At 33.0% G+C, this 26,315-nt stretch overlaps 1 protein-coding gene across 1 annotated transcript in view; it reads right to left on the bottom strand.

Moving 5' to 3' along the window:
- Window positions 1-422: 422 nt before the first annotated feature.
- The window catches only part of LOC127725945 (receptor-type tyrosine-protein phosphatase beta-like), a 172,126-nt gene continuing 146,233 nt past the window's right edge, over window positions 423-26,315 (bottom strand). Inside the window, exons 11-14 of the mRNA XM_052233249.1 lie at window positions 21,731-21,882; window positions 11,041-11,179; window positions 10,379-10,454; window positions 423-463 (exon numbers count right to left, since the gene is read on the bottom strand). Coding sequence (XP_052089209.1) covers window positions 423-463; window positions 10,379-10,454; window positions 11,041-11,179; window positions 21,731-21,882 — 408 coding nt within the window. The remainder of the gene's footprint in view (window positions 464-10,378; window positions 10,455-11,040; window positions 11,180-21,730; window positions 21,883-26,315) is intronic.

Below are 26,315 nucleotides of genomic sequence, written 5' to 3'. Positions count from 1 at the left end.
GATGTCGATAACCTTTTTGTTCGCCTTGCCTTCCTAGTCATTCAATTTTGGTGAACTGCACTCATTTAATCACATGTACATATTACGTTAATTTCTGTTGAACACTGAACGTTCAAAAATGGAAAACAACAAATTTTTTATCAAACAAACTTGATTTTCGACTGATATGAAGAGCTACAGCCGGTTTTGGATTACTTTAAAACGTGAAACGAGGACTATAAATTTCACGAAAACCGGACAAAACTTTAATAATAATCTATGGTGCAATAAAATATTATAAGATTAATAAAAAAAATATTGTACACACGATGCATAGAAATCTAGCTATTGACAACATTTATTCTATGAACGTTGAATACTGAAATGCATATATCTGCAAATTTTGCAAAATGATGCAGACGCAAAAGAAACAAGTGTTATGTTCAGTTCATGTCTGCAGTGGTAGCACCTTTCTGGTGCCAGACTTAAAAGAAATTCACCATAAAGTAAGGCACTGGTTTTGTAACGCTCGTAAATCAGTTTGAGGTTGTTGGGTGTTACTTTTTGTTTCAAAACTAATAGGATATTTTTATTAAAAGTTTTAATCAGAATGTCGATTTTGTATATGGGTTCGTATGCTTTGCTTATGTGTATTATATATTTTTTTTAAAGAAATATTTTTTAGACTTCCTATTAAAGAAAAAAAGAACTAGTATCACTTATTAAAAGTAAAGAATATCAATTTTAATATGCATGTTTTGTATAAATGTTTAAAGAATACATAGTTCAGTTGTATAGAGATTTCTTATTGAAGTGTATGTTTCTTTATTTTTTCTATTCTTAATTTCTATACTTCTATTTTAATCTTGATTAAGACCGGTAAAATAGCAAAACTCTATATATAAATCGCTATTTTGCCGGAGCCGGCAAAATGGCCACTGCCATTTGTAAAAAGGTTTAAAGAACAAAAAAAATTGTTGGTTATTGCCTTTTATTGGATAAAATACGTGCAACGCGGAGGAAATTGGAACTTTGTTCTTTAATTAAAGTTGTATCATTGTTAACATTAGCGGTATACAATTATTGATTTAACATTAATAAATGGAAAAAAATTGTTCAGTTAGGAAATTTACTTCTTCATGTACCTAAATTTTAGGTATTAGTTTTTAAAAATCATTGGTTTTCTGTGCTGTAATAAGATATCAGAAAATTGGATCCAAATCTAAATTTGATCATGCATGATTAATGATAATAATAATGATAATTGACATGCATTATATTAGTAACACTAAAAGGGTCAGTCGTCTTGAGATTGCTCACTATACGATATTTTTTTGAAGATCGCACAGAATCTTCAAAATGAGGAGCAACATAAACAGTAATGTGTTTGATTTCTTATAATTTTATTGGACTGTTATCGTGTTAGAATCAAATGCACAAATATTAATGGTGTAGAAGTTAGCATGCGTGAGAAACAGAAATTGGAGCATCGATTATACAACATATCGTTCTTATTACGGAAGATTACACGCATAACGTCCCGCAGAAAGTGACGTTTTGCGGGAATTCGAACGCTTAACGTCGCGCCAAGAGTTAACTCCCTTGAAACTGTATCGGATGCCCTTAAATTATCATTATACGTTTTTATGCATTGCATACCTACCAGTCTCTCGCCTTTTAACTGTATACGTTTGAACTTTACCGCTGATATTATTAGAAACAGCTGCTACATTTAAAGAACAACATGCTCCAGGTTCGGTTATTAATATTATATCATTCCTTGAGTCAATCGCTTTCTCTACTTCATACGATACATTCATGAAAGTTGGAGATGTACATATTGACGTTGAAAGAACGTGATAATAATCAATGTTTCCAGCAATCATTTTCAATCTTATTCTCATCGAGTATGTATTCTGTGTCACTCTTATTTGTCCGGGTTTTTCAGGATCTATGGTAAAACATTATTAATTTCAAACGATTGCAACTGATTGTACTAAGAAAAAATACACAGTACATCAATTATTATCATTCATAGTACATATTTTGCGTTTTATATTTTAAGTACATTTTGGTGAATTTTAACTTAAACTAGCTTTGTTTGATAGCATTTTCCAATTCAGACAACGAAATGCTATACTAACATTTGAAAGTTGAATTAACACCTTTTTAGTTAAACGTTTTATAATTTTCAAATACTACTAATAACATTTAATAATATTATCAAATAATTCAAATTTGAAAACAAACACGTACTTTAAAATCTGTGTCTATGTTAACCCTAACACCTAAATGTGTTGAATAGTGTAACATAGAATAGACTGGTTGTACTACAAGGTACATTTTGTTCATTTGCTATCAATGAAATTTGAATGCGAAATGAAATGTATATCATTTGGAAAAAAAAACATAGTTGATCAATCGTCAGTTTTTACTTAGGTTAAAATAAATGAAGTTTGGTAAAACCAATGTTTGTTTTCTCTTTACAATATCTAGCTTAAATCATTACTTTATGTTTTTGCATTTTGACTTATATAACAATAAAGTTGGTCGTTATATTTCACTTTTGAATTTCTGAATTAACCTCCATGCAAAAATATGTCCAACCGTTAATTTTTCAAAACCCTTTTTATAAAGAAAAAGAGTCATGTAATTATATTTATTATTATCGATATCAAATGCCTATCACGACAAAGGTAGCCCGTTTAGTATAATCCACAAGTCATAACATATGTCAGTAAAGGATGTCCGACGTGTAATCAAAAGTAGTCAATTGGTTCATCAATGGTTTCCTACACTTTACAAAGAATTAACCAATCATTATATCAACGCACAGATTGAGGTAATGTTTTCTTATCTTGATCGACATTTAAAGCAATACAGCATTTCTCGTCCTTTTTGTTAATAGATTTTATTAAATTACATACCACTACCTAGTTCAGAAGAATATATATATATACGAGAAGCTAGTTATATAAATATCATATTTTTACTTACAGGTTGATACTTTCAGTACTGCCACTTTTGAAATATTACCAATGAAATCAACAGAAATCTTTAATCTGTACTGTGTTCCAGGTGCAAGATGCGATATTGATTCGTTATGAAACTCGTTACTCATTGTTTGTGTCTGTAGGATTCCGTTCACAAAAATAGAATATGACAATATCATTCCATGTATGCCATTAATTCCTAGTGTAATTTGATTAGTTGACCTTCGAAGCAACACAACATCGAGGCTTGAATAGTCTGTATATAATAGAACAGTTTTCTATTATAACAGTTTAACAGTTTAATAGCTCTTATCAGATTTTGAGAGAAGAACATTATTCAGACATGCTTAGTCGTTCGCCACATTTTCAAGCATTTTATAGAAGATCCTGTTTAACACTTTTATACGGCAAATGATATCAATTTTTGGTTGACATATAGTATAAAACATATCTTTTTCTGAAGACCTTTATTGGTCCAAAAACTTATTTTCTCTGTCGTTAGATTGCGTTAGTATTGAGTCATACAACATTTTTTTCTTTTCATTCAAGCATACTGATTTACCCCAACATTGACTTATTAGAAAATAACTGACTGCAAGCATAATGTCCTAACGTTTAGAAAATTTACTGACAAGAAAACAAATCTATCTTTTCATCGTTGAAACGACAAAATAATGTATGCTTAACGTAGCTATGTAAAACGTTTTTGCGGAAATACCATAAATCATATTTAAGCAAGGTTATCTCCTGATGACAAGGAGAAATTCCAACAATATAATAATTATTGTAGAACATAACAAATGGACTGCACGTATCTCAGGTAACTCATAATAAGATTTATGTCGCAGTCTGGTGAGATGTTTTCGAATTTTCAAAATGATGCTGTTTCAAACTCAATTTACGCTCTGTTTATTGCTTACTGCTGTTTGAATTCAATATTGGAATATTGGGTATTGTTGAATAGCAGACAATGCTTAATGTGTTCATTATATAAAAACAAAATAACACACGTGACAAAGAAAAAATAAATCACAAAGCTAGCATAAGCAAACTATGTCTATGCATAAAATTATGAAAAAAGACTCATCATAGACAATGATAGATATCAAGATTAAAAGTTAATAATGTATTACATACGCGCGTTTCGTCTATAAAAGATTCATCAGTGACGCTCGAATAAAAAAGTAAAAAACGCCAAATAAATCAAGAAGTTGAAGAACATTGAGGACCAAAAATTCGGAAAGATGTTGCCAAATACAGCTAAAGTAATATATTCCTGGGATAGAAATTCCAATGTTTCGAAAATTTTCAAATTTGTAAACAATCAATCTATTGTTATGACCATATCAAAGCGATGTCAAGTACTTCTGATAAAAGCTTCTGAAGTTATTTAAGAGAATGCAAGGAAAATATTCCTTTCTTGGCCGACATGTCGTCGATTAAACGAACTTCAATTAAATGAAATATCTTTCTCCTACATTTTACAAACAAATTATCTCCTACGAAAAAAAGATATATCAGTGTAAAGCAATTGTTTTAAAGGAGTATACTTCAATATAACAACAATACAATGATTATACACAAAAAAACATTGAGCTCAAGTTACACTTCACAACAATAAACAAGCGAATAAAGCTTTTAGTCGCACAGAGTGTAGAGAAGTTGTGATGAATATTGTGATAGAAATATGTCATCAACATCAAATGTCAAATCAGAAACAAGCCAGAAAATTACCAGGGAAATAAAAAAACAAAAGTATGTTAAATAATCTGAAAATGATAAATTATCAACCTTACTGAAGTCAAAACAACAATAAAAATAGAACAAATTACCCTCTTATAACTCAGAAGGTTATACTCCCGTTTTTGTATGAATATGATTAGCTTACGTTTTCCAATGTTAAACACACACACAAGCAACGTTCAAATGCAGAACTAGAATAAAAGGAGCATTACATTTTAAACGCAGAAGATTGTTTAAGGGGTACTGATTTAGAACTCGTCAATAATGCAAAATGGCATGCGTAAAGATATTGTCCATGTGCTGATGTGAGAACATACAAAAATAGATAAGGGAAGAAATACATAACTTAACATAAAATCACATAGAACCTATGGAAAGAAATTAGACCTAATCACTTGATTTATTCGTGTTGCTCAGTCTTTAGTTATCTATGTAGTGTTTTATATACTGTTGTTTATCTTTTGGTCGTTTTTTCTATTTTGCTATGGTGATGTCAGTTTGTCTTCGACTTATGAATTTCTGTATCGCTTTAGTATCTTCCGCCTCTCTTGTGCATTGAAGTTTAGATATCAAATTTGCCATTGATATATTCATTGCATAGAATTTGGGAAGTGGCAAGTTTAGAATAATATTTTAAGTAACAAAATACTTATTTCTCTGTAAACAATCTTTAACATTTAATTTTAGACATATTTTACTGAACAAAATTACTTTTACTATCGACTTCAAGAATTGTTTTTGCTGGCGTCTTTGTTAGATTTAATTATATAGATATAAGAAGATGTGGTATGAGTGCCAATGAGACAACTCTCCATCCTAGTCAAAATTTATAAAAGTAAACCAATATAGGTCAAAGTAAGGTCTTCAACACGGAGCTTTGGCTCACACCGAACAGCAAGCTATAAAGGGCCCCAAAAATTGCTAGTGTAAAACCATTCAAACGGGAAAACTAACGGTCTAATCTATATACAAAATGAGAAACGAGAAACACTTATGAACCACATCAACAAACGACAACTACTGAAAATCAGATTCCTGACTTAGGACAGGTGCAAACATATGTCTGTTTAGATTATTTAATTATGTTGTATATCTATGATTTACGTTTACACAATATTTTAACTTGTGGATCCCTATTTTTGTCCGGTTAACCAATTAAGTCAGGTTTGGATCGCTCCCACAATTTTGTTAAAATAACGGAATCAAATTCAGCTGTCATAAAAGTTGGAGGTTTTAGCTTGCTCAAACAATGTTTAACCCACCATTATCTTCTGAAAATGTATTCACCAAGTCAGGAATCTGACAGCTCAGGCTCAAACGTTCCATTAGTTGGTGTAGTCGAGCGATTGATTTTGTCAGTTTTCATGGAATTCCTTTTTTGAATTTACCTTAAAATTCCTTTTTCTTTTGTAAAAACAATTTTCAAACTTCATTTAAAAGCTTAAATTATCTTACTATACCAGGTCAGAACTATGATAGGTATTACCAACTTATTAAGGAGGTGATCAGTTATAAATATTGTTGTCATAAGTATCTATTCTATTCAGAATAATTTAATGACTAACACTTTTATAAGAATACCTGTTTTATAATTAGCTTATAACAAAAGTGTAAGAAAACGTCATACCTGTTGAAATAGTTACAAATGATGATGGAGAGCTTTTGACATTGTTAGAAACAGCAATCACATATAAAGTGTATTCTTCTGCAGTTAACAGATTAACAACTGTATATCCCTGGACAGCATTGGTGTATGGAATGATAAACTGTTTTTGATGATACTTGAGATGTAAAACGTAATATTCTACATGGCCAGTAGGATTTACGATATCAAGACTGATGGTAACTGATGTACGATTCACAATTATCAAAGTTGGTGAACTTGGTACTGTGGAAGTTGATATAAAATAAATTTATTAGACAATAATATTGAAAAAAATTAACTTAACTGTTAGTTTTAATAAATTAATATAAAAAATTGTTCTAGTTATAATTGTTTATGTGTATAAAACAATTATAACAAAAATACTGAACTCCAATGCAAATTCTAAAAGGGGAAGTCCATAAAAACTGACAAAACTCAAAATATATCAAGGAATAAATGGAAAACAACTGCCAAATTCCTGACTTGTTACAAACATTTTCCGAAGAAGGTGAGTTAAACCTGGTTGCATAGCTAGCTAAATCCCCGACTTGTATGACAGTTGTTTATAGATCCATTATATTGACAAAATTACCCAAACAGACAAAATAGGTTAGTGTGAAAATAATTGGGATACAGCATCCAACACTGTGTAAAAATACATCACAGACATACGCCACAACTGACTAAAAATTCAAACACACATTAATCTAACAAAGATGCCAACAAAAACGGTGTTGTACAACACAACTGACTAGTAAATTTTAAATTTGACAATGACGTCAACAAAAAAGGTTTTGAGAGTACATATCGCATCTGTGGTACACACTATACATTTTAACAAAGTAAAACTTGGTTACCCTTTTTATAAGCCCAATTTAGAAGTAACACAACTACGTTCTGTAAAATTTTCTGTCGAGGAAATATAGTAGAAGATCGGATAATTGGCAAAATTTTTAGAGGCACTTTAGAAGTTGTATTCTGTAAAGCACGAATGTTGGATGACGTTTCTCCAATAATTTAAGATAATACTTTAGAAGGTTCAGTGATGTTTTCTGTTAACGTATCCATTGCATTGCAAAATGAGTTTTTAGCTAGAACGGTTACGCCAGTAGATTGGATTTAATGCTTTGTTTAGATTTCAGACAAGTGAATTTCATGCTCAAGTATGTCATGATACAAGTGTTTTCTTTATCACTACTGCAATGCTTTTGTTAGCTATTCCAAGTTTCAGCAACATATTGAAACACCGTCTTTAGATTTTTATTCATTGAACACGTCGATGTTCTCATTCATTGTCGACAAAAATCAAGCAAATATCAAATTGAACTTTTGAAGTCCGAATGGTATAAAAGAATATAAATATATTAAAGTATTCAGCTTTCGTTTATCAGCTACGTCAAAAGACGGATAATGATCGACATAATTTGTAAATAAGTTTATGATTTTCAAACATATTGGTCTATAGCATCACTGAAATGACATTTATTGTTGAAATGCAGTAGCATTGGTACCGTTAATGTTCTTCAAACATTTATATAGAAATGGCCCACCGCTTCGAATAGTTTTACTGTGTCAAAATGAATCCTTGGTCCATTTTTCTTTCTTTTAAATACGCCCGGAAAATAGTAGCAGCTGATATATTCTACATTTATCGTTATCAGCTCTCATTTTAAAATGTTTTTGCCGGATTTCCTCATCCATTGTCATGACAAATCTTGTGGTTATCAAGCTCAATCGTTAGAAAGCATAAGAAATCCCCAAACTATGCGCTCCATGATGAATCAATAAATTATCAGGTTACGCAGTCGGTCTGTGAAGTATGTAATTTAAGAGTTAAGGTCACAATACGCTGTCAGTATTGTCTCATTGTTTATCATCACTTATACTTTTTTATTCAGAATACAAAACTACTAAAGAAAAAATGCTGAATAATAATTAAAAACAATGCTCGTCCTTTCAAAACTTTTAAGAGACGTAGACGACGGGAGAACTCCTAAAAAGTATGTGAGTTTTATATGCGGAATTTACTGCTAATTGTCGTCTAACATCAAAATTAACGTATCAACTCAATTATGAAAAACAAAACCACTCATAAGCATTTTTCACTTTCTAATGATATTCGCTAGTACTACCCAAAACAAAACAAAAAGGGGAACGACAATTAACAAAAAAGTATCATTAAAAATACCAAACCGCAAGCTTAATTAAAAAAGGGGAGAGTCCACAAAATCAAGGCAAAAAAAAAAAAACGGTCGACTAGATACAAAAACGGAACGAATGGAAACAAAATGTACTATTCTTGACTTTATACAGGCATTTCTGAAAATATGGTGAGTTAAACCTTGTTTTTTAGCTCGCTAAACCACCCACGTGTATGACAGCTGTTTATAATTATGGTATATTGACAACTTATTGCTCCGAAGACGAGCAGGCGACAATACATATTTTACATGGCATGCGTTTCGTAGTAGGAATAGTATGTATATATTCGCGATGAACACCTTATTAATCGACTTTAAGTAACTAGTTTGCTTGAAATATATCGTAATAATGCGCTTGGCAGATGATCTGCAGTTTTCTTGGTATGCCGTTTTTTAATTACAAACGGTACAATAAGTTGTGAGAAAGCATACTGGATATTGAAAAAGGTCATTTCTCCCATATACCGTAATAAGGATTTATTTAATTTAGATAATATTTTCATAATCAAGTGGTATTCATGATTTTGTTAATGCTAGTAAGACACTGTTAAGTAATACAGTAATACAGTTTTATTTATTGAGATGATAATTTCATTTGCAATTTATAATAGTTCAAAATAGTATATTTTGGCTTAGTTGATATTTAAAAAGTTCGAATTGATGTTGTCAATACGTATGACAATACATATCATTTGTTTAAAATTTAGTGATATACATGTTAAGCCATTTGGCTTAAAACAAAACAAGTCAATCAGATGATCAATTAAATGTGTGTCTAAGACTTCGGATACTATGACTAATGCGTTATAACATACTGGAACCTAACCAATAGTCAATAGTCTTTTCAGAGATATAATATCTTTAACAATAATGTGAAATCCTTTACAAAATCATTCACTTCATTACCTACATCCAAGATAAAGAAACACTGCAAAATTATGTATCTTGATCGATTCAATTTGTTTTATTAGAAAATTACAGAAAAAAGAAAACTTAAAAATGATACATTTTAAAATAATGTTTTATACATGTAAAAATGTCATATATAATAAATTCTTGGATATAAATATATTTTGAAATATGCGTGAACTTAAACATAACACAGAAAAGCTATATCGGTGTGCAATGCCATGTCTTCTTTCAGTTCTTCCTTTAATTCACTCCGACATTCTCATATAATGCTGCAATTATATATGGTATATGAAATTGTAAGTAATGCTTAAAAATGTACAGATATTTATTTCTACATATATTAATGTACTGATTTCCTTTGTTCGAAGCGTTGTGAAGATGGATTCAAACACTATCAAATAATAGTTTTTTTTATGTACAAATATAGATGAACCCCACATTTGTGTATCACGTTGTTAGCTATTTGTAATATTGTTTAAAAAAACACTTTTTTTAAGATAAGTAATATAATAATTTGGATTAAAAGAACGCTTAACAATGATATACTTCAGATAGAATTTAAGCTTGAACATAATAACTTATATGTCGATATATTCAATTGAGCAATATATGTGTGTTTTAAACTTCCCGGGAACAGGTCATCTCTTACTCCTTATCTTCATGTGGCGATTAGGTGCGCTTGAATCATAACTTTTTTAATGGAATTTGATAACATTTTTTTCTCATCAAAAGTAATGTTTTATTTGTTATTCTGTATTGCCTTTAAGAATTGAGCAGTGTTGTAAAGCTATATTGTACTCTCAATGGTCCTTCAACGATATTCCTATCGAATAAACATATCTGGAATCATTTGGTGTCTTATGAAGTATTTTAATTCCTTTGAAAAATCATCTTATTAAACTTACGTTCAGAATCAGCGGGCGAGTCAGCAGATGATTCTATGAAATCTTTGATACAGTTAAATATAAACACATACTGATCCTGTCAATATTAAATATAGATTATGTTACTTAAGTGTTCATAGTTTTTTTCTAAAAAAAACATGTATTTTAGTTTTTTTATATGATTGTCTAATTAACAACTTGAACATAGTTTGGAGGTTTTGCACGACCTTGTTCATTAAATTATGCTTGCACTAAGTATATTCTGTTTTTTTTACTTGTATTTGTATTATTTTTTTTTGTCAAGGGTCCTCTAATTCTCATTGACGAAGGACAATTGCAACTGACTGATATATCTACAACGCAGATGTTTTGGTTGGAAAGGGAGAGATACTGTGCATAATTTATTTTAACATACTCTATCTAACTAAACACAACGGGATAACACTTGTGTAACTGTTCTTCATTCCGAAGCAATTTTATGCAGTCGTTTGATTTGTAAAAGTATGTCAATTCTTTAAGAAAATGTAAATTTTAGTAGATGCAGGTTATGCAATTATAAAAAGTAAACTTTATCAAACAAATAAACTACACCTCTAAACAGTTTTTTTTTTTAAATTGCTGTTTAACCATGCTTTCAAAATATGTTGATGTCCAATTTATATCTTTCACAATAAATATCATACCTCAGTCTGTACCATATTCACCCGGTTGTTGCGAAGTTTCAAAATTGTTCCAAATATATCAACTTCTTGGCGTCCAGACCGAAGTTCCTGCAGTAATATGTCCATTACAATAAATGTACCAGTTCGTCCAACTCCAGCACTAGTATAAGAATTAGTAGAAATAAAAGCAATGCAAAACAAAACCGAAATGGTGATATAGTTTTAATTTGCATTGATAAATCTAGCAGTGGCCAATTGCTCGCTATTTCATGAAAAAATTGACATATATACAACTTCAGAAATATAAGTTAAATTTATATGCTTAACGTTGATTACATAGTTGGCGTTTTTTTAATTAAAAATGGCATTTCTAGCAAAGCTTCAAAGGGAAATTTTGTTTTTTGTGGGGGAGGGATATTTTGTTCAGATGAAATAACGAAAATAACAATTTTGCATTCGAAAATTTGACTTCATTATGGGAACATTAGTTAACTAAGTTCTTGTCTCATAAATCGATAAAAAGATGCAAAGCAAGGTAACTAACACTGAGGGATTCGTGCGAATTCCCAAATGATCGAGACCGAGTGCGTAGACAGGATAAGTGAATATTTCTTGCATGCATCAATCATGCAAATCTACACTTTGTCAAAATGTCAAAATCGGGAATAGGATAAGATTGGTAAATTTACAGATCGGACGACCATTTTAGTGTTTATACAACTGAGATCGCAAACATTTCGCTAAAGAGTTGAGACACAGAAGCATCGTATCGGTCAACCAATTCATGATGGTGACCGTAAAAATTATGTAGTGTCGATTTCAGTATTTTTTTCTTATAACTATGTTGGAAAAGTTTTGTGTATGTAGTACACTCCTGTTAATGTTGTAGGTATAGTACGAATAAGCACGCGCGTAACATATCGATTAAGTTATTTAAACGCAAAACGATTTGGCAGAAGACCGTTAATTTGGTTATTTTGGTTGTAGTTTTATTTTTGGCATATTTAGCGCCTCCAATGTATGGAAAGCCAACGGGGTCAAAATTCTTACTTCGTAACTTGTCAATTTGTAACTTGTATCTTTGTAATTTCAAACTTCTTACTTCGTAAATTGTCAATTTGTAACTTGTACCTTTGTAATTTGAAAATTCGTAATACGTAAATTTGTCAATTTGTAACTTGTAACTGTGTGATTTCAAAATTCTTTATTGGTAAATTGCAATTTGTATATTGATGTTTTGTAACTTGTCGATTCGTTAAATGTCGATTCGTAAATTGTCAATTTGTATATTGATGCTTTGTAACTTGTCGATTCGTTAAATGTCGATTTGTAATTTGTCAATTTGTATATTGATGTTTTGTAACTTGACGTTTCGTTAAATGTCGATTTGTAAATTTTCATTGTTGTATTATGCGAACGATCATTATGACGACAGATGGCGCTCGGTTTCCTCTTCGGTGTATAAACCTCCTGTAAGTAGGAGCACTTCCATGTAGAGTATATACCTAAGTAATTTTATAAATGAATTATGTACAGCATATACAAATAAAAGAAAATAAATAGATAAATACGTTGTTCGGTTTATATGACATATACCAGGGACTCAGCTTTATATAGAGTTGACCTCGAATAAACATGTATGTCTACCGTACTGGTCACCACACCTGGGAGGAGTGTGTCACTTCCTGTATTTAGGTATATACTGATGTGTCGCTGGAATGGGCTCCCTTATCGAGGCGCTGTTAATTATGTGTATTGGCATATATACTATTTTTTTGGCTCCCTTATCAACTTCGCAAATATTATACTTTCACTTGGCAGGAAATTTCATCTTAATATTTGACCGGGTCAAAATTAGACTAAATATATGAAATATAAGACTGAGCTGGAAAATTCAAACTTATATTGTTCTGGGCCGCAAATTTTGGACTAAATGTATGATGGGAGAAATGGGTTATCACCTATTATTCCTTAATATTATAATCTTCAGATATTGGAAAAGAATGTAATTTATATCTAATGATTTTTTAATACAAGAAGCACTGAAATGGATAAAAAATCTTTATTCATTTGGCTCTCGAGTAATGAAGATAAAAATGTTTTCTATCATGTACTTTGCAAAACAAATTGAATGAAATATTATTTTAAATGAGTCACTTAGTTAATGTATACTATATATTAAAACTGTATTGGTATATGCAATATTTTGTAATAAAATCTAAAGGAACCAGAAAACTTATCGAGAACTTAAATGGACTACCCATATTTCAATCGTAGCCGAGAATGCAAACTCAACCGTGACTAGGATTCCTGATAAGGAATTTGAGATATTGCCGACCAGAATGCAAGAAAACTGCATATATTTCACTGGTCAATAATGGGGTATGAAGCAATAGTATATGGGACCCCTACGAACATCAAAAAGCTTGAAAGAATACGGCGACAAGCTGTGAGTTTTATAACGAGGAGGCTACAAATCCAGAGAAGATGGTTGCGTCTCAAACACGCTCACCAAAGGCAAACAGACAAAACGCTTAAGCCAGAAGCTAGTATTTCTGTACGAAGTGGTTGAGGGGCTGGTTCTTTCTATAGAACCTGACAAATTTAAAAGAAAGCTCGTCCAAAAAGAACAATTGCTGCCAAGGGATTTGACAATTATCAGTCAATAAATATTGTGGAAAAAGAGATCAAGAACTACACAAAGTGTTTTGAGATTTCAGCGATCAAAATCCCACATTCCATCTCATTTTTCGTAAAAACAGTAATCGAGTGGAACCTCCTTGAAGACACTGTAGTGCGCACACCGAGCGTTGACAGCTTTAGATACTAGTACTGCTCGAGTGCACCGTCAATAAATCATCTGCGCTCTCTCTACCATTGTATTAAAGCCAGAATTGGTATCCGAACGTATTCCTACAGATACAGATACAGATCTAGAATGATCATGGTACTGGATCGACATATACTAGGAGCTGTCTCCTCTGGAAATTTTGTCAATGACCATGATCGTAAAACTATGAAACAGTTTTTTTTTTTATTACCATTGTATTCAAGCTAGTATTGGTATCCACAACGTATTCCTACAGATACAGATCTAGAATGATCATGGTATTGGATCGACATATACTAGGAGTTGTCTCCTCTGAATATTTTGTCAATGACCATGATCGTAAAACTATGAAACAGTTTCTTTTTTATTACACACCTATACCCACTTTTTACCAAAGTGACACCCTGCCGCTTTGACTTGTCAGATAGAAGATCTCGCCATTTGCATGACCGAAGCAATTACCTCCAATCTGCTTATCCTAATTTCATTTCCCCCATGAAAATCTTTGAACATGATTTGGGGTTTTGGCTGGGGGTTGCGGGGGAGGGCTGTCAGGGAATATTTTGAAGAGTAAAAAGGTGGCAAACTGTGAGACGGGGTAGCCTGGGATCCTGGCTCACTGTTCGACAGAGAGCCAGGCTGAATACAACAAAATGGTTTCGTCAATTGGATATTAGAATGATTCATAAAATAATTTTTATTTCATATGAAATGCAAATTTCAAAATATCTAGCTTATATAAAACAAATGTTATTAATTAACATCGTTAATCAACTGTTAATTAACGATCCGATCGACAGCAGTTGATAATGAGGGAATCGGGAAAATTTTGTTCTTTTTGTTTTGTAAATTTTTATAGAACGAAAAATTAGGTTGTGGCAATCCTTAGCTTCATGACCAGAAAAAATTTAGTAGGCATGTACAAATGAATATTAATATATTATACATATACATGTATGTCAGCCCTTCCCTCTGAGGACTCAGTCAGAATAAAATGGTCTGATAATAGCATTTTAGGATTAATAGAAACCCTTTTTTACCTGGATTTTTACGTACTGATGTAGCTTTTTATAGCCGACTATATGGATTTTTTTTTTATTGTTGAAGGCCGTACGTTGCCTATAATTGCTTACATCGACTTTTATATTTCAACTTTGGTGGATAGTTGTCTCATTGACAATCATTCTTTTTATTACCACATCTCCTTATATCTATTTACCCGAATAATAATTCAGTCGCTATGTTCCGTTGATATACGATTACACCATTAACCTCGCAAGTAGGAGAGATCGATTAACGTGGAAGGAATGAACTATTTGGGTTGTATTTTTATATAGTTTCCGTTCTCGAACGATACGGCCGCCTGTCGTCTTCAGATAACAAAATGTTCTGTATACATGCCATATTCAAATAAAAATGTTATTATTCTATTTGTGTTCTTTTAGATGCATTTGCTGTACATATATGATTGATTTAAATTACTTAGGTATATATATTTATTCCATATGGAAGTGCTCCTACTTACAGAAGGCTGATTCACCGAAGAAGAAACCGAGCGCCATCTGTCGTCATAATGATCGTTAGCATAATACAACAATGACAATTTACAAATCTAAATTTAACGAATCGACAAGTTACAAAACATCAATATACAAATTGACAATTTACGAATCGACATTTTACGAATTGACAAGTTACAAAACATCACTACAAATTGACAAATCACACAGTTACAAGTTACAAATTGACAAGTTACGAAGTAAGAATTTTGACCCCGTTGGCTTTCCATACCAATGATAGTGCCAACATTAAAATCACACAAACAACGTAAACACTAAATATTTAAACGCCAAATCGCATACCGGTATGACTTACAATATCGTTATATTAATAAATGAGAATAATACACAAATACATGAAGCAAACATGAAAAGTTTTCGAAAACATCGGTTAAGTTGATAAAATTGGAAATTACATAAGATATTTGTAAAAAATAGATATTCTATTAAAAAGTAAATTAACATATGGCTGGATCCCTTAGTGGAGACACACTACCCCCGCAAGTAATATACAAAGAGAAAACCGATCCGTTTCATGCTAAATTAACTCTCCTCAATACTGGAACATAACCCACACTGAAAATCATTTGGCAAACACGGCAATTTTATTTTAACATTTTCTTTCAACTTTGAACCCGAGATACGGAATTGTTTGCAATTACGTCCGTATCCGATTCCTTCATTTTGTTAACTTTGTAGAGTTCCTAGTGTGTGCCTAAAGATTGCAAAAAACAATTGATTTCCCTATAGACGACAATAGTAGCCTTTTTCTAGATACAGACTTTAGAAAGTTGATTTTTAAAACAAAACCTATCTGGAATTAAAGAAAAATTATTCGAACAGTATCTTTTAGTCCAATGTACTTATCTCCCTTGTTTATCAATTCTACACTTACAACTAAGTATCTCGTCACAGCGTAGAAAAGACTTATCATGCCCTTTAGGGCTAAAGAAAATTTATGACTTTACCTTTGATATAATGCAGAGGGGACGAAGTGTATAGTTTTCTATGTTGTGTTTTGTGTACAATTGTTTGTCTGTTGGTCTTATTCTTTTTTAGCCATGGCGTTGTCAGTTTATTTTCGACTTATGAGTTTGAATGTCCTTTTGGTATCTTTCGCCTTTCTTTAACACACACCAAAAATAAAACACATGCCTTATGAGAGAAAACCACCAAAATATCCCGACGCCAAAAAATCCCAATTGATAATCGGAACGTTAAAAATATCATTCATGTTTGTTGAATAAAATTTCTGACATTTATTTTACTCTTTATTTAATAGATTAGACAAAATCTGCTGGGTCACATACATGTAGTAGGATGAACGAAGTGTTTTGTGCTTTATGTTGGGTTAATGGGCTTACAAGGTAATATATAGGTCAGGTTTAGTCATACCTGTTAACTTATGTGCTTAACTGATCATGCGTTAAATGAAAGTAGCCCGTTACACTGGAAATTGCGAGTCATCCTACATTGTTATTTGGTAACGAAAGGTCTAAAACATAAACTGTTCACACAGAGATATGTCTCGCCTATTTGTTGTTCTGATAATGCAAATGTTGAATTTAAATAAGAATACTTTAACATGTAAGTTATGCAAATATTCAAAGTCAATGAACCATGACTAAAGGTACAGGGCTAAAAAATTTCTCCATGGAAATGAGATGTAGCAATGCTTATACAACTGCATACCAAATACCATTGACTTTTCATAAGTCGTTCCCTTCAAAACATACCTAAACACAAACATAAACTTGTAAACTATGTAGAATTTGCAAAGTCATTGACCCATAATGAGAGAGTGGGTAATATAATCTCCATGGGAATGAAACTTGCAAATGCCAATACATTTGCATACCAAATATTATTGACTTAACATTAGTGGTTCATCTTTAACTGACATAATCACAAACTAATACATTTAAACTAAGCAACAAAAAAAATGACTCAGGGGTAAGGTCCAAATATTCTCCATTGAAATGAGATGTGCTAATGCTTATACAACTGCATACCAACTATCATTGACCAATAACTAATGGTTCCCCTTAAACTGACCTAATCACAAACTAAAACATGAACTAAGCAAAGTTTCAAAGTCAATACACCATGACTGAGGGGGTGGGGCCAAATAATCTCCATGGTAATGAGATGTACAAATGCTAATACAAATGCATACCAAATATCATTAACCTACCACAAGTGGCTCACCATAAACTATACCTAATCACAAACTAATACATTGTTGACACCTCCGCCGCCGTAGACGCCGGAAACAGCATACCTATGTCTTGCTTTTTGTCTCCGTCAAGGCGAGACAACAACCAGATGGTAGACCGACACTCATAAGCCGATATAATTCTGACAAGACTATGTAAAAAAAAACTACGAAAAGACGCACAGGGCTACACAACACTACATAGAAAACTAAAGATTGGGTGACAAGAACCCCATCAAAAGCCGGGGTTAACTCAGTTTCCGGAAGTGTAAGCTGTTTCTGTTCAACATTTGACATCCGTCGGTTTGTTGGCGGAAGAACAAATCCGGAGTTCAATGTATTTGGGGATGTTACAATCGAGGAAAACAGGACGGTATTGTGTTTACAACAATTGGGGCATCATATATATCTTAACGATATAGACTAAAATCTATGACAAACGGGTTGATTTCAACTTCCCAATTATCAATTTCCCATTTCTCAGCAGTAACATACCCTCTGTCCCGTCGTATGGTGTTTACATATCTCAGTTGATACGTTATGCTTGTGCATGTTCACACTATACGGACTTCATATACAGGAGTGTGCTCCTTACGCAGAAACTGCTCCAACAGAGTTATGAGAAGGAAAGATGAAAAAGGACAATCCGTAAATTTTATGGACACCATCACGAATTGGTTGATCTATACGACATTTTTATCACGTCTTAGATTGTGGTTTATTATCAACGTCGTCTGGTCTGCTTAGTACCGAACGTGACCTATTCTCGAATATGACTGTTTTGCCGAATGTGAATTTGCATTGCAATACGACGTGTCTCGGTATTTTTATCCAAAAGTCATGTATTTATTAATGATGATTCTTTTGTTAGTCCAGTTTGATATTTTGTTATGTCTTATGTTCGCTGTTGGAGCCGACGTGGTTTTGTTGTAGTTCATCTTTTCTGTTGTTCCGTTGTTTTCCTCTTATAGTCGATGTGTTTCCCTCGGTTTTAGTTTTTTACCCGGATTTGTTTTTGCTTAATCGAATTATGACTATTGAAAAGCGGTATACTACTGTTGCCTTTATTTAACGGTCAACCAACTAGTGATGGCGTCTGTTGATCTTTCAAAAAAATCGTATCAACCAAAATCATCCCTTTTGTCATAAAGCTTTGATCTAAATCGACCCCTTGGCACTTTTTAGATGTAAGTCACCATTTGAGGCAGACATAACTGTATAATAGTTATCAGGTACCAGGATTATAATTTAATACGTCAGACGCGCGTTTCGTTTACATAAGATTCACCAGTTACGCCCAGATCAAAATAAGTATAAAGCCAAACAAGTACAAAGTTGAAGAACCTTGAGGACCCAAAATTCCAAAAAGTTGTGCCAAATACGGCTAAGATAATCTATTCCTGGGATAAGAAAATCCTTAATTTTTCGAAATATTCAAAGTTTTGTAACAGGAAATTTATAAAAATGACCATATAATCGATATTCATGTCAAAACCAAAGTGCTGACTACTGGGAGGTGAAGATTTTACTTCTATGTTAAATTGATAACCTTTAAAAATAAGTTTGTTCTAAGGATCGATTAGTTTACACTGATCGTATCTAAATTTCCGAATATCGCAACCAAATATTTCTAACTATGAAAGAATTTGGTAAAGATTTTGATTAATTTAGGTAGCGGAATCCCTGACTTTATAATTTATCATTTATACATATATTACGTGCATTGAAATCCGAAACTCTACTATAGACACGGGCATAGCGAACAAGTTGTTAAATTTACACACCGTAAGAAGAGGCCAAAGGAACATCATCGTCCTAAAAGGGAAAAATTAACATTCGGGAATTACATTAACATTGACAAATAAGTTCCTTTGGGTACATTTCAGTAGTAAAGTTAGAAAATTCTTGATTATTGAAAGCAATGATTTCAACAAGGCAAGAGTAAGGGTTTTTAAATTCATCAATTAAATGCAATGTTGACGAATCTTTACTGAGTTTGGCCTTAAACTGTGCTGGAACAAGTCTACTATTAAAGGGGTGCAACCGGTGCCCATTTGAATACCCACAACTTGTTGATACATGTTATTGCCGAAACGTACATTGATGTTGCCCAGAAGCAAATTTTAAAGCTTTATTCATCTCATCACAGTTCCATTAAGTATCTCTAGCATATTTTTCTTTTGCATTACAGAAGAAAGCTTTATATGAGTTGCAGCAAATAAATCTGCAACCAGATTTTGCAGAGTACCATTAAGTTAACTAAGAGAAGTTATGTTGAAAAGGTTGTGTGGTAATGTAGTGTACAGAGTCGAAAAATTGTAACTCCCAACTGAATTTAACAAACCTTCAAAAGCACGTAATTCATCCAAAACATCCAAAGAGTTTTTGGAACTCCAAAATTAGTTAATTCTATCATTGCATATGCTTAATTTCAAAAAATAATAACGAGTTCTTTAATAGAAGTAAGGATATTAGTTAACAGCAAAGAAAGATATGTAGTAGAACACTTCCTAGAAGGTAAGATGAAACGACATTTGAACGGATTTTAAGTTAAGGATGCCTATGCATAGTAGGGATTTTCAAATTTCAGAGGAGGCCTAAATTTGAGCTGTGGTAGTGAAATGAATATTTACGTTTTTACTCTCTCTGGAGCGCACGGCCTTGAATGTAGTTGAATGTACAATTTCATTCTTAAGGACTTTTGTCTAGTGTGTACATTCGTTTTATGTTGTGCTGATGAGCACCTGAGATTACTCCAGGTTTTATTGTTGATTTTGCTATTTCTAGAGTTTTCTATCTAATTTTTTAACTCTTGATTGTCTTTTCTAAGGGTTTTTGTTGCCAGGTTGCTCTCGTTGTTTATTTGTTTTACAAAATTTGATTAACACTTATGTATATAAACTCATCATAGATACAAGATGTTAAATTTTGTACGCCAGACGCGCTTCGTGTACAAAAGACTCATCAGAGACGCTTGAATAAAAAAAGATAAAAATGCTAAATTAAGTAAGAAACGTTTGTTTTTGTAGCAGTTCAGTGTTTATGTTGTTCCGTTGTTTTCCTCTTATAGTTGATGTGTTTTCCTCGGTTTTGGTTTATGACCCGGATTTGTTTCAGTTAAATCGATTTATGACTATGGAACAGCGGTATACTACTGTTGCCTTTATTTAAGACCACAGTACAACATACACATATTTAATAGCAGTACTCACATAGATGTTTTTTTTTTTATTTATTAAAACGTATACAATAGTCTCTGTCGCTCAGCAGAATCTAATGTGCATTTTCAAAAACGGCCCGTTTTATCATTTTAGACTATATTGTAATTCATAACAAAAATATCTTTTTTATTGTTGAACTTGTAATGCTTATAATGCTTATGATTTATATTGTCTTTCTATCTACCATAATTTTGCCCAAAATACAGAAAATGAGAAAATCATAGTTGAAGTGCAAGAACTATAAGACGTTATCTGGCAATTAATCTTTGTTGTTTAAATGTTCGTTCGACATATTTGTCGCAGTTGCCTTAGAGTGTGTTGTCAATCAGGACTGAATTTTCTTTGATATTCGAAAACTGTGCTAAACTGATCTAGGCAAGGTTTTCCAATAAATGGATGTTGTTTATACATACTTTTATCTTTTAAAATCTAATATCAACTTGATTGTTTAATCTGTTGTTTGAACAACGAGACATGTACAGTTCATTGTTATAATTATCACGATTTTGTTAGGTTTATCACTTAGAAATTAGATCTCAGAGTAAAAACATTTTCCATGGCTAACCGTATCTTGTATCATTAAATATTTTATGAAATCCACATATCAATTTAATATCTAAAGCTAATCTTAATAAGACTTTAACAAGTAAATGTTTGGATAAAACATTTCATACTGTAAATGTTGTTCAATTTTTCAACGCCAGGGAAATTGACAAATATAATTTTGATATATATAATGCATAAAAACTTTCAAATTTGATGAGTCAAAATTGACTTTCAAACTCAATAACCACATCCAATCATTGGTCATCAAATTAACGTTTGTCAACTATGTTTAACTACTTTATTAAGTCACTAGAATTAAAAAATTTGAACAAATAAATACCTGCAGTGAACAAGAATTGGACCATTCGTCGTTGGTTTCACTTCTCTTCTTATTGTATCAACAAAAGTTATCATATTGTTCGATGTTTTAGGTGTGCCCATATCCGGCCATGCTAAGTAATTGTAATGGCGTATTCTCCTCTCGACATCACCCTGATGATTTAAGCATATACAACTATGGAAAATTTATCTTACTTTATAAACAAAATTTGGGGGTTATTTGTAACAAATGTAGCATTCAAAACTAAACTGCTATGACAATTGAGAAAAAAGGATACTGTTCAATAAGTACGAAGACATGTTGACAATAACAAACTATATGTATTAACCTTTTATACAGGAGAGTATCATAATACATAACAATAAAGTCCGGATCGTATCCGGTTAAGATATGTGAATATTATTGTAAGTGACATCCCCCCTTTTTCTAAAAGATGAGATGAAATGATTTAATGACTAAATGAATTTGAGTATTACCTAGTTGACATTAATACTGAAATGGTTTTGACTAGAAATTAATACTGACTAGATTATATAAAAGTCTCTTTTCCAATTTCACTTGAAGTCTATTTATTGTCTTTTTTGATAACTAACTAAAACTAACTAAATGCTTCCTAGCAACTACTAGACAGTTCAACAAAATTATTTTACATAGTCATTTAATTTGGTTGGCACTTTTACTGATCTTCCAGATCTTGTCACGGGTGACTTAGATGATTCAGTACTTTCAGTTTCCTCGGATGCAATGGTTTCACTGCGGTCTAATGTTTGTGAAGTGTTACAGACAGTTGAAGTTTTACGGACGGCTGTATTGTGATTGTTCTTGTAATGTTCTTGTTCAACTGTGTTTTCACGGTAAGCTGTTGGTCTTATATGCCTACGGTTTCGTCTATAACGTCTGCCATCTGACCTTTGAACTACATACGAGCGAGGAGTGTGGTGTTTTTGCATTATTTGTCCTGGTTTTCATTTTCCATCTGTGTACATAACAACAGAGTCTCCTTGTCCTAGCGGTTTCAATTCAGGACCGCAATGTTTATCATAGTTCATTTTTATTTTTCCTTTGGCGGATTTTACGGTTGTTGACGTTTTGCGGCATCAATAGCGGTAATGATGTAGGTAATGAAGTTTTCAATCTCCGACTTAGGAACAATTGTGCTTGTGAAAGATCAATGTCCAACAGTGTGTTTCGATAATCTAAAAGAGCTCTGTGTGGATCTTTCGATTTCATAATTAGCTTCTTGACGGTTTGAACACTTCTTTCTGCTTGTCCATTTGATTGAGCAAAGTGTGAGCTGCTCGTTGTATGTTTAAATCCAGATTCGGTTGCAAATCTTTTGAATTCTATCGAAGTAAACTGAGGACCATGCTCAGAAACTAATTTGTCAATATATCTTAATCTTGACATTAGTCCTTTTAAATAGTCAATCGTGTTCCATGCTCATTTCATTGTCCAGTTTCATAACTTCCGGCCATTTTGAGTAGTAGTCAACTACGAGTAGGTAGTGTTGTTTTTGATATTCAAATAGGTCTACGGCAAGTTTCTACCAGGGTCGCTCTGGTATTTCAGGCATTTACAATGGTTCCTTTGCATTAAGAGACTGATGTTGAGCGCAAAGTCCACATGATTAAACTTTATCCTCAATGTCCTGTCCCATGCCGATCCAGAAAAGTACATCACGTGCACGGCTTTTGCACTTTACGATCCCAAGATGTGATTCATGCATTTTGTCCAACATTTCATTTTGAAGCGCTTTTGTTACAATTGCTTATTTTGACTTGTACAATAGTCCATCGATGACTGATAGTTCATCACGGAAAGTCCAATATGGCCTCAAAGAGTATAAAAGTTCAGATTTTTCATTTGGGCATCCAACAAATATGACATTTGGTAATTCCTGAAGATGCTCATCATTTGCAGTTGCCTACTGAAATTTAGCATACATTTCTGGTGCAATTGGCATGTGTGATATCAAATGAATGTCATTCACGTGTAAGTCAGGTATTAATACTTCCTTTGTTTCCTTAATGAACGATCGACTGAGATGATCTGCTAGATACATTTCTTTACCTGGTTTGTAATCACTTTTAAGATCATACTTTTCTAATGCAATTAAAAGTCTCTGTAATCTAGGCGGTGTTTGGTGTAGCGGTTTCAGGAAGATTGACTGGAGCGGTTTATGGTCTCTATCTATTTGAACTCGGCGTCCATATACATACTCATGGAATTAATTACATCCATAAACAATTGCAAGAGTTTCTTTCTCGATCTGTGGATATCGTTCTTGTGTTTGAGTAAGAGCACGTGAGGCATACGCAACTGGTTTCTGATTTTGTATCAGTACAGCACCAAGTCCTTTTGAACTGAGTGTAAGCGTTTTGTTCGGATCGTAGTATTGAAGCAGTGGTGCATTTATTGCCGATTCTTTCAACTTTTGAAAACTAGTTTCTTGTATTTCATCCCAGTGCCATACAGTTTTTTTTTCTGCGAGTGTTCTTAACGGTGTACTGACTGTTGACATATTTGGCATAAACTTGCCAAGATATTGAATAAAACCCATGAAGGTTTACAGATCCTTGACGCACTCCAGTTTTGACATTTTATTGACTGCACGGATTTTTTCTGGGTCCGGTTTCACGCCTTCACTTGTTAGACAGTGTCCAACGTATGTTACTTCCGATTTACTGATTTCGCATTTTCCGGCACTTATTTTCAAGTTGTATTCTCGCGCTCTGTCTAGAACTTGTTTGAGACGCATATCATGTTCTTTTTGGTCTGATCCCCAAATAAGAATGTCGTCGATTATAGCTTCTGCTCCTTCTATGTCGGATACCATTTCAGACACAATTTTCTGGAATACTAGTACTTCCGATGCTGAATTTATTCCAAAAGGTAAACGAGCAAATCTATAGCGTCCAAATGGTGTATTAAATGTGCATAGCTTTGAGCTAGGTTAGTCTAGTTGAATATGCCAAAATCCACTGGTGGCATCCAGTTTACTAAAGACTTTAGCATTCGGCATTTGCGAGAATACTTCTTCTACGGTTTTTAACGGATAATGTTCACGTAATATGGCCTTGTTTAGATCACGTGGATCAAAACAGATTCGAATTTTGCCGTTTGGTTTAATGACGGATTTAACCCATTGTGTAGGTTCTTGCTGTTTGAAGATTACACCAGTGTCCTCCATACGGTCAAGTTCATTTTTAACTTTGTCTTTGATAGCTATGAGTATCTTACGCGGTGCGTGTACAACTGGTGCTACAGTATCTTATGTGTTCCTGGTAGACACCCTAGGCCTGTGAACAAATCTCCATATTGTTGTTCCAGTTTTTCTGGTAAAAATGGTTCTGTCGTTTCTTGCGGCGTGCTTGTATGAGTAATTGAATGTATGCGCTTTAGGAGTTTCATCGCTTCGCATGTTTTGGCACCTATGACGGACTGTACATTACGATCCACAATGTGAAATTTCACGGCATGATCCTGGCATTTATAACTACACCTAAGATTGATTACACCAACAGAGTCAATGATGTGTCCCGAATATGAACGGAGCGGTGAAACTTGTTTTGTGATGATAGGATGCGAACAAATGGTTTTCAGTTTGTGTAGGGAAAGTACGTTGCACTTTGCGCCTGTGTCTAGCTGAAAGTTAACTGGTACGACGTTGACGTTGATTGTTTCGGTCCATTCATCGGTATTCAATTCTGAATCATCAATTGTAGCAACAAAAAGTTCATCATCATCAGATTCACTGCATATGTCTAAAGTGTGCATTTTCTTTGTTGATTTGTTTGATGACAGACATACGGACGCAAAGTGGTTATATTTATGGCACTTGTTGCACTGTTTCCCAAATGCAGGGCATTTTCTACGTTCATGTTTACCTCCACAGTTTTTACATTGATTCTGAAATTGGGTGATTGCCCCTTGTTATTTTTAGGTGGTCCCCTTTGTGGTGTGTATTGCTTGCCATACTTTTTACCTGATGTAAAATTGTTTGATCTTGATCCTTGTTTGTTCAACATGTTGATGGTTTTATATTCGCTTTCCATAGATTTTAATTTTGCTTTAGAAAGTTCATACGTTCTTGCGAAATTGATAGCTTTTTCTAACGTTAGTTAAGACCCTTCGGTGATGCATTTTTCACGAACTTTGTGGTCTTAAGTTCCAAAACTAATGGCATCGCGGACCATTTCTTATGGCGTTGCATAGCCACAATCTTTTACCAATATTTTAAGGTCGGTGAGGTATTCTTCGAAAGTGTCAATGTCTTTTTGTACACGGCTTAAAAATTTGTATCGTTAATAGATCTTGTATGATTTAGGGCGGACGTGTTTTTCAAAGTTCTGATAGTACAATTCAAGTTTCTTTTTGTCATCTTCCGAGAGATCCCAGGTTGAATAAATGTCCCTACCTTTGTTTCCGATCCATATCATTAGATAGTTACATTTTTGTGCTTCGGCAGTTTTAGATAGAGGTCCCGCGAACCAAAATTCTGTATGTTGTTGGAAAGATTTCCAAGCGGTCACTAGGTCTGTAGCTTCCAAGTCCATTTTGGGATGTGATCCTGATAGTGCATCCA

This window comes from Mytilus californianus, unplaced genomic scaffold, assembly GCF_021869535.1.
Source record: "Mytilus californianus isolate M0D057914Y unplaced genomic scaffold, xbMytCali1.0.p SCAF_15, whole genome shotgun sequence".
Taxonomy (NCBI): Eukaryota; Metazoa; Mollusca; class Bivalvia; order Mytilida; family Mytilidae; genus Mytilus; species Mytilus californianus.
The sequence above is the reverse complement of the archived record's forward strand: the minus strand, read 5'-3'. Positions and strand labels throughout refer to the sequence as shown.